Below are 11,015 nucleotides of genomic sequence, written 5' to 3' on the forward strand. Positions count from 1 at the left end.
AAAACATTTCAATGATGCGTAAAAGTTTAAAACAATAATTTGTCTCTAAGAACATAAAACACAAGCCCTTTGTTAAAATCTCAAAAGTTTAAGAGAATTTTTTTTTCCCTTTTTGAACTTTGCGCCTTACAAAAATGGTGGTGCAAGTGCTTATATTTGTATTCACTTGACATTCTTTGTTATGAACACATGAAGATGATTGAAATTTCTAAGAAAACTAAAGACCACGCTTAATAGTTTAATTGCTTTTGATCAGTATAAAAAGCGGATTATTAAGAATGGACTTACAAAATAAATTTTTAATATCAGAAAGTTCTAAGAGAAAAAAAAATATATTTATAAATTTAAATCCTTTTAAAATTCTTATTAGTTTATAATAATAATAATAATAATAATAATAATAATAATCAATTGTCAGTTCAATACATATCGATTGAAGACAAACGGACAACAACCTGCGCCGCTAGCCTAAATGTATGTATCTTTTAAATATTTGTCTAAACGTTTATACATATTTATTTTTATAAAAAGATTTTTGTGTATCTTTTAAATATTTGGGTAAACGTCTGATGATTCTGTCACCTTGACATTCTTGTATGCGAAAACTTAAAAGGGATTGAAGTGCCTGTTTGAATTATCATCATAATAATTTTCACTTATATTAATTATGGTGGTTGGTAAGTTATGTTTTAATGCTTTTATATATATATATATATATATATATATATATATATATATATATATATATATATATATATATATATATATATATATATATATATATATATATATATATATATATATAGAAAGATATTTAAAAAATATTTAAAAAAAAATTTAAAAATATATTTGAATAGATTTTTTAATACAATTAAATGAAATATTAAAAATAGATAATGAATTAATGAATTAGGAGGTAACAAAATTGTATTTATATTTATATTTTGGGTATTTAAGAAAAGACTCATAAATCATCAATGACATTTTCTAAATATAAAAAAAGACTTAAAATGAATGAAAAAAAAAAATTTCTTTAGTCAGATAAGTCGTTATCATGAAATACAATGAAGTAGCTACGACCAAAAAAAAAAAAACGTATGCACAAACAGAACTATCCGTGTACGTTCATTTATAGTGGTATTTATGGATGATGGTGGTAAGTCATACAAATTGATGCTTACATAGGGAAATTTATTGAAGTAGGTGCTTTCTTTGACGAAATTCAAGTAGTTGGTAGGTCATCTAAAATGATGTTTATATATGTAAAATAATTAGCATGAAAGTTATCAAAATGAGAAATAAACATATGAACTAATAATAAAGTTATCATTAATTATAAATATATTTTTATTTCAACAAGCATATATAGTTGTATTATATTCATCCATCTTAATCTAGTCAACTAAGATGATGAATGAACTAAGACGAGAGGTGGGATGCTTTGTTCATGACAGAAGAAATTAGTTGGATCAACTTCACCTTTCACCATTGACAACCTCTTGAAATTTCCTTTAAAATACTTTCTTCCCCATTTAGATGCTTGCAAATAACTTGTACGACATCCACAACCATTTGAACCAAGATCCAAGTCCCTAAAGTTCACGTAAGCCTCCCTAGGGTTCTTGGACACAAATGGTGTCATGTTCTCATAAACTTTCCTTATCGAAGCAACACGATTTTCGGATTCATTGAACCCTGCATCTGTCCATTGCACGACGTATTGTATGATGTACAAATTCCCTTTCCTATGCGGGTATGGCGTCTCGTTTTCTCCTATCTGGCTCATCCTTCCGCCATGTGGCTCTATCGCTAGAATCAGATTCTCTTCCAAACACCATTTCCAAATCTCTTCAAGTGCGTCTTCTGAGATGGGTTTCTTCACATAGTCTGACTTAAACTTGTTATAACTTTTAGGCCACGGTCTCCTTTCTACGAGAGCATGGATGCTTTCACCTCGTAGATAAACCGAAAAGTAAACTACCGATTCTATCCAACTCATCTCAATGCAATCCTTTTCCTGTAATCCAAGTTCAGGAAATGTTTCATTTACTATTGCCATGAGCTCATCAGCCGTTCCCAGAAATAGCGAGTTGAATGTTACTTGCATTGTTGTATTTCCTTCTTGATCGGGCAAAGGAACCGGACGTACTACGAGGTTAATGAACAAATCTTCGGTGATATCGTGCGCAATATACTGCCATTTGTTAACAACACGAGTAGCACCTTCGTCTAGTAGTTTAGAAAGAGTGAAAACTGTAACTACTGGTGGAACATAAACAAGATTGATCTTCCAAGATAATACAACACCAAAACTACCTCCCCCACCACCTCTAATTGCCCAAAACAAATCTTCACCCATTGAGTTTCTATCCAAGATCCGCCCATTAACATCAACAATATATGCGTCTATTACATTATCAGCAGATAACCCGTATTTTCTTGCCATGGTGCCGAATCCTCCCCCACTTATTTGCCCACCAACGCCTACGGATGTGCACTCCCCAGTTGGGAATCCAAGAAGATTACTTTTTTGAGACACCCAATACGATAGTTCGCCAAGAGTCGCACCAGATTCGACCCACGCAGTTTTATCATCCAAATTGACAGTGACTGACCGGAGTTTGTTGATATCGAGAAGGATGAAAGGGGTCTGATCATGCGAGGTGTAGGAAAGGCCTTCGTAGTCGTGACCCCCACTTCGGATTCGGATTTGGAGTCCGTAATCCACGCAGCAGATGACTGTGGATTGGACATGGGAATATGAAGAGGGTGTGATTATTGATAACGGTTTTGGGGATGTTGGGGTGGAGAATCTAAGGTTTTGGAGGGTAGAATCAAGAACAGTGGAGTATGAAGTGTCGTTAGGGGTCAAAAGAATGTCGGATAATGTGAAATTTGGTGAAATTTTATGAGAGATGCAATCAAGAAAGCCAGCGGAGGTTATTGATGAGAAAAAAGCAAGGGAAAGACATATGAAAATTGATATGAGTTTACAGGTAAAGAACATCAACTCCATTTTTTCTTGTGGTTTTCGATTTGTCATATCCTCCTCCTTTGTATATAACATGTCTAATCAACGCAAAAATGATTGAATAAGACCGATGACAAAGACTTTTTCGCGTCTCAACAACTAATAAAAAGTAATAGCAGCACGTCAGTCAATGAGCTAAACAATACTAAAATAGTATTAGATACATCAACATATGCTCGCTTGTTAGCTCATTTTGGGTAATTTTTTAACTTTTATGGTAGTTCAAATAACAAATTCAAAAGAAATACCTGGAAACAAGTGGTGTGATATGAATGCATCCTCTGTAATACATTATTTTACTAGAAAAACGTACGTTGACTACTATCGTAACTTGTAAATAAGGAAATATGGAGTGGGCCTTCTCGCATTGGCATGTCAAGAAGTTAGAGGTTAAAAAAGAATAAGTTTTGTATTTTGAATCGTGTTTAGGATGCTGTCATATACGATGGAGATATTGGCTGGATAGAAATCGAATCGGTTCTAAACCAAGCTGGCAATTAATATATATATATATATATATATATATATATATATATATATATATATATATATATATATATATATATATATATATATATATATATATATATATATATATATATATATATATATATATATATATATATATATATATATATATATATATAGGGTTAGGTTCATGTGAGACGATCTAATTTTGTGAGACCGTGAGACGCATTTTTTTATTTTTTTAAAATTTTTTTTTAGTTAATTCAAGTTTCGAAAATAATATTTAAATTTTTTTTTTGATTTTTCCATTTATTTTGCATTTTAAAATTATTTTTAGAATATGTACCGTGTAATATTCTATTTAGAATATTTCACGTATTTTTCAAAAAAAAATAATTTTTTTTTTATTTTTTTTAGTTAATTCAAGTTCCGAAAATAATATTTAAAAAAAGAATTTTTTTGATTTTTCCATTTATTTTCCATTTTAAAATTATTTTTTTGAATTTGTCAGTGTAATATTCTATTTAGAATATTTCACGTATTTAAAAAAAAAAAAAACGGAATTTTTTTTATTTTTTTATTTTATTTTTTATTTTTTTTAGTTAATTTCACTACAAGAAGACTGGGCAACAGCGGTGACATGTCGCCGCTAAAGGGTGGGCGTGTCGCCACTAATACCTTTAGCGGGGACATGTCGCTGCAAATGGGTCGCCAGTATTGTTTTGTCGCTAATACGCTAAATGTCGCCGCTAATACTCGTTGTCGCCGCTAATACCTAGCGTCGCCGCTAATACTTATGGTCGCTGCTAATAGGGTGTCGCCGCTAATAACATAGTGTCGCCACAAAAACTGTCGCCGCTAATACTCTTTTGATTTTTTTTTTTAAATTTATTTAACATTAAATTTATAATCAATCCAACTATTAATCCATATAACATTTGAGAAATCTGATATTTTTTTATAGAAATATTAATAAATATTATACAATCAATCCAAACTATTAATCTATACCACATTAAGTATTCTTCCAAATTACAAAACGTTTTATAAAATCCTAAAATAACTACTCGTCCTCCTCATCATCTCCTTCATTATTTTGTGGCGGCAATGAGCGAAACCACTCTTCCAATGCTGCAGAACAGGCCGGGTCCTGTAGTATTGTTTGGAGCATTTGCAACTATAAAGAAAACAAAATATATTAACAAAATATTAGAATAACATTATAATTAATTATACCATTCTATAAAATATCAACATATCAAATACACTTAAACATACATCTACTTTCCATTATAGCATTGTACTTTCAAAAAATTCTCAAACTACAAAATATCAACATATCTAACCATAACCAACATATCATTATACCATTCTACTTTCCATTATAACATTGTACTTTCCAAAAATTACCAAACTACAAAATATTAATATATCAAACCATAACCAACATATCATTATACCATTCTACTTTCCATTATACCATTCCTTATTTGACGCCGAACGCCTTAAAAATTCTGGCATTTGAAAATGTTCGACTGCCTTCGCCCAATTTTCATGTGACATTCCGTTAGGAGGGTTGTTTAATGCGGCTTGGATATCTGCAGGCCCCCCGATTTCCTTAAAATAAGCATGAGCTTTACTTTTTCAGCCTCTGTAAACTTTTGCGAGACTCGAATCAATGCTCCGCAACAATTGAGCACGCTCCGGATCCATGTTAACCTTATCCAAATCAAATTTATTCTGCAAAACACAAAAATTTTAGTTAATTAAATAACAATCACAACTAAACTTAAAATTGTATCCAAGTTACCTTTAGATGAACAACTGCTGCGTTCCTTAAAGCGGGGGAAACATTGTCCCAACCAGATACGTTGCAAGGGACATTGTTCCACAAATACCTCCCAATTTCATGGGTGAACCAATTACCACGCTTCCCGACAGGGGAATATGTGATCTCCCTGTCGAAATTCAAATCAATAGGCTTTCCCTTATTTGCCCTTATCAACTTTCCCAACTCAATATTTTTTGACATGCCCCTCCTTTTCTTTGGAAGCTCGGTTGAAAAAATACAATTAAACCTATTAGTCACGATAACTTATTATAAAATAATAAAAATAGTTAATAAATATATCATAATAAAACTCACCATCTTGTTCGTGCTGACCACGAACAAAGCCTCCTGGAGGTGGTGGATCCCCGGCTCCATCACCTCCATGTCTAAGCCCCATAACATCGGCCATCATGGCCAAGAGTATTGCCCAAGTAAACCACATCTGCAATATGAATAAAAGTTAGTTACCCTGCGAAATTGTAAGATATACAATATAGACAAACAACATAAATAAAAGTTAGACAAACAATATGAATTAAAGGTACGTTTCAAATAAAGTTTCTATTACCAACGATTATCACATTTCTCACACGGACATCTGCTTCACCTTTACAATCTAGGTGTAACATGGATCTTTCGACAAAAGTGTCGAGTCCTAGCTGGAACTCGGGAGATTGACGATGTCGATTAGTCGTCCAGCTTTTATCAATAGACATGATACAACTAAAACATAATTTAGTGTTTAAGGTTTACTTTACGGGAAACAAAAATCAAGTAGAGTATTCATAAAGTTGACGATTCAAAAATTATTCCAACACGGGATAACCTAATTAAAGCTAAATTTAAAGTTTTAATGACCAACATTAAGTCACTAAAAGTATGTTGCTATTAAGTTGGTTTTATAATTGATTTAATTTGATTTTATAAAGGTAACTTAATTTGATTCTAAAAGTAAATTAATTAGATTTTATAATTAATTTAATATTTTCTTTTTTATTATTAGTTTAATTTATTAAACAAACTTTATTTTAATTTTAATTTATTAAACTAACTTTATTTTATTTTAATTTTAACATTAACTTTATTTTAATTTTAATGTATTAAACTAACTTTATTTTAATTTTAATTTATTAAACTAACTTTATTTTATTTTATTTTATTTTAATGTTAACATTAATTTGATTTTAAAACTACTTTAAGTTGATTTTACAATTAATTAAAAAAGTGATTTTATTTTATTTTAATATTAACATTAATTTGATTCTAAAGGTAAATTAATTTTATTTTCTAATTAATTTATTATTTTATTTTTTGTTATTAGTTTATTTTTTTAAAGTAATTTTATTTTATTTTAATATTAACATTAATTTGATTTTAAAACTAATTTAAGTTGATTTTACAATTAATTAAAAAAGTAATTTTATTTTATTTTAATATTAACATTAATTTGATTTTAAAGGTAAATTAATTTTATTTTCTAATTAATTTAATATTTTATTTTTTGTTATTAGTTTTTTTTTAAAGTAATTTTATTTTATTTTAATATTAACATTAATTTGATTTTAAAACTACGTTAAGTTGATTTTACAATTAATTAAAAAAGTAATTTTATTTTACTTTAATATTAACATTAATTTGATTCTAAAGGTAAATTAATTTTATTTTCTAATTAATTTAATATTTTATTTTTTGTTATTAGTTTATTTTTTAAAGTAATTTTATTTTATTTTAATATTAACATTAATTTGATTTTAAAACTAATTTAAGTTGATTTTACAATTAATTAAAAAAGTAATTTTATTTTATTTTAATATTAACATTAATTTGATTCTAAAGGTAAATTAATTTTATTTTCTAATTAATTTAATATTTTATTTTTTGTTATTAGTTTATTTTTTTAAAGTAATTTTATTTTATTTTAATATTAACATTAACTAGAAAATGCATACAATCCAACAAAATAATCCACAAAATTTATACATCTTAATTTATACATCTAAATTTCATACAAATTTATACACCTAAATTTCATTCAACAAATTTATACATCTAAATTTCATCCAACACACAATCCAACAAAATGCATACAATCCAACAAAATAATCCAACAAAATGTACAACTTCATATCTCAAAATAATAACATATCACTCAACAAAATTGAAAATTATTCACAAGTTATCATTTAAATGAACACAAAAACATAAAAATCATAAAAAAAAAGAGGAGAAATTTGACCTTTGATTGGGGGTAATTTCGGAATTTAGCTAAATATCGTCGGATTTTGGGGCTCTGGCGGCATTGTGGTGGTCTTGGGGGAAGGATGGGCTAGCACCGGTCCAACAAGCAACTTCTACTCCACCAAATTGGAAATGACACGCGAATTTGAAGAATGCCCGAGAGGAAAACGAGAGCAAGAACAAAATGCAGAAAAAAATGGCAGAAAGGGAGTCTGGAAAGGGATATCTGCGTAAAGCATTAGCGTCGACGGGCAATAGCAGCGACGCTAGGGTATCAGCGGCGACACAAGGGCAATAGCCGCGACAAGTGGAGGGAAAAGTCAGCGCGTCTTTTGGCTTTCCTCTACAACCGTTGGATTGAAATAAAATCGGACGGTTGGGGTTAAATCGACGCGGATCGCTGTAACAAGGCATTAGCGGCGACGCCTTTAGCGACGGCACATAGCAATAGCGGCGATATGTAACGCGTCAATTACATGTCGCCGCTATTGCTAGGTGTCGCCGCTAAAGGCGTCGCCAGTAATGCCAATATTTCTTGTAGTGTAATTCAAGTTCCGAAAATAATATTTAAAAAAAGAATTTTTGTATTTTTCCATTTATTTTGCATTTTAAAATTATTTTTAGATTTAGTCTCATGGTCTCATAAAATTAGAATGGTCTCAAATGATTCTGAACTTATATATATATATATATATATATATATATATATATATATATATATATATATATATATATATATATATATATATATATATATATATATATATAGGAAAAAGTGAATATACCCTTAAGGGTATATAAGCTTAGATACCCAAACTAATAATAATACGTCGTTTTGTTTGATATATTGATTATAATATTGTTAAACTTCAATCCTTAACTTGATTTATATTCAATATTTTTAAATTTTTACTATTATCTTCCTCTTACATTACATCTTTTTTTCGATCACTTTCTAGGCTATAGATATTATTGTTGAAAATGACAATTATGTAAGAGGAAGATAAATATGAAATTTATAAAAATCTTTGAAGTAGTTCAAGTTAGAAGTTGAATTATTAGAACATTAGACAATTACAATATCTATATATGATACAAAACGATGTAGTATTGTGAGTTTGGGTACCTAGCTTATATACCCTTAAGGGTATATTCACTTTTCTCATATATATATATATATATATATATATATATATATATATATATATATATATATATATATATATATATATATATATATATATATATATATTACCCGTGGAAACCACGGTAGGTATGTTAAAGTTTTTTATTATATAAGCAAATATAAGATTAAATGTCAACATAGTAAAAAGCAATGTATTTAAGATTGTAAGTAAAATCCGATAAATTTGATAAATAAAAAAGAAAATCTTTTAAATTACATTTTGAAACACTTCTTGGTATATATCATTTAACCTTTCATTTGTTAAATTACAATTTTTCTCTAAAATCAATAACTTAAATCATTATATATATATATATTCATTTTTCTAGATAAAACAATATATGATTAACCATATGAGAAAACTGATTCTTGTAAAAAAATCAACATTTGACATTGATTGACATTGACTTTTATATATGGTCATAACAAAATAAAGAAAATTGTCTCATTTTCAATTTGAATGAAAATTTGACGTTTTAATATGTATTATATAAAAGTGTATAGATAAACATATGATAAAATCATTGTCATTGTATATTATTACTAAGCATTTTGTATGTTTAATTTTTTTTAAAAATTAAACGTTAATGATGAAACATTAATTTTATAAACTAAAATTTAACAATAATCATTTATTGTGTTAAAAAAAATTGTAAATATATTTGTGATTGAAAGCAAACTAGATAATTATTTAAAGATAAAAAAGTAATTAAATAGGTAACACTACAAGAAATCAAAGCATTAGCGGCGACGCCTTTAGCGGCGACACATAGTAATAGCGGCGACATGTAAATGACGCGTTACATGTCGCCACTATTGCTATGCGTCGCCGCTAAAGGCGTCGCCGCTAATGCTTTGATTTAGCGATCCGCGTCATTTTCACCCCATCCGTCCGATTTTCTTTTGATCTAACAGCTGTTGAGGAAAGCGGAAATGCGCGTTACCTTTTCCCTCCACTTGTCGCAGCTAATGCCCTACTTTCGCCGCTATTGCCCTTGCGTCGCCCCTAAAACCCGTCGCCGCTAATACTAAATGCAGATTACCCCTTCACAGGTTACCTTTCTGCCATTTTCTTCTTTACCTTCCACCTTCTCTTGTTTTCCTCTCTTTCTTTCTTCAATATCACGATTTTTTGACAACTTTGTGGAGTAGGAATTGCTTCTTGGACCGGTGCTTGCCCCTCCTTCCCCCAAGATAGCCATAAACTGGAGATATTTTGGCAAATTCCGAAATAGCCCCTCCTTCCCCCAAGGTCAAAATTTTCATCTTTTTTTATGATTTTTCTGTTTTTGTGTTAATTATGATGATAAAATGGGAGCATTTTTCAATTTTATTGAGTGATTATGTTTGTATTTTGAGATATGAAGTGATTATTTTTTTATTTTTTTATTTATTTATTTTTTTTTTCAGATTTGTGGGAATTTAATTATGCATTTTGTGTATATTTTGATATTTATGTTTAGATTACATTAATGTATAAAAAAATGATATGAATATATACATTTGTTGGATTGAAATTTATGTTTATACCACATTGCCTTAAAATGAAATTTAGATGTATATATTTATATGAAATTGGATGAAATTGAAATATGCAAATTAGATGTATACATTTGACTTAAGTGTATGAAATTGGAATATACAAATTGGATTAAATTGGAATATTCAAATTGTATGAAATTGGATATATATACATTTGGCTTAATTGTATGAAATTTGATGAAATTGAAATATGCAAATTAGATGTATACATATGGCTTAATTAGGTTATTAATAGAAACTTACGTCTAGTAATGTATTGTATATGGTTTCAAAGTGCTTAATTTTGTTAGTGACTTAATGTTTGGCCAACTTAATAACAACATACTTTTAGTGACTAAATGTTGTTTTCTTTATAGTTGCAAATGCTCCAAACAATACTACAGGACCCGACCTGTTCTGCAGCATTGGAAGAATGGTTTCGCTCATTGCCGCCACCAAATAATGAAGGAGATGATGATGATGACGAGTAGTTATTTTAGGATTTTATGAAACGTTTTGTAATTTGGAAAAATACTTAATGTGGTATGGATTAATAGTATTGATTGATTGTATAATATGTATTAATGTTTCTATAAAAACATATCAGATTTCTCAAATGCTATATGGATTAATAGTTGGATTGATTATAAATTTAATGTTAAATAAATTTAAAAAAAAATCAAAATAGTATTAGCGGCGACAGTATTAGTGGCGACATTGTGTTATTAGCGGCGACGGAT

The 11,015-nt window shown here is 28.9% G+C and overlaps 1 protein-coding gene and 1 long non-coding RNA gene across 2 annotated transcripts; one reads left to right on the forward strand and one right to left on the reverse strand.

Moving 5' to 3' along the window:
* Positions 1 to 1,307: 1,307 nt before the first annotated feature.
* On the reverse strand, positions 1,308 to 3,045 carry LOC144998431 (precondylocarpine acetate synthase 2-like). The gene has a single exon (XM_078958201.1). The coding sequence runs from the start codon at positions 3,041 to 3,043 to the stop codon at positions 1,403 to 1,405; it is 1,641 nt and encodes a 546-aa protein (XP_078814327.1). The 5' UTR covers positions 3,044 to 3,045; the 3' UTR covers positions 1,308 to 1,402.
* Positions 3,046 to 9,672: 6,627 nt separating this feature from the next.
* Positions 9,673 to 10,760, forward strand: LOC145048000 (uncharacterized). The gene is made up of 3 exons (XR_013682622.1): positions 9,673 to 9,807; positions 9,907 to 10,006; positions 10,653 to 10,760. It is a non-coding gene; the product is annotated as an uncharacterized LOC145048000 (long non-coding RNA).
* The last annotated feature ends 255 nt before the right edge of the window (positions 10,761 to 11,015 follow it).

This window comes from Lactuca saligna, chromosome 5, assembly GCF_052625555.1.
Source record: "Lactuca saligna cultivar CGN05327 chromosome 5, ASM5262555v1, whole genome shotgun sequence".
Taxonomy (NCBI): Eukaryota; Viridiplantae; Streptophyta; class Magnoliopsida; order Asterales; family Asteraceae; genus Lactuca; species Lactuca saligna.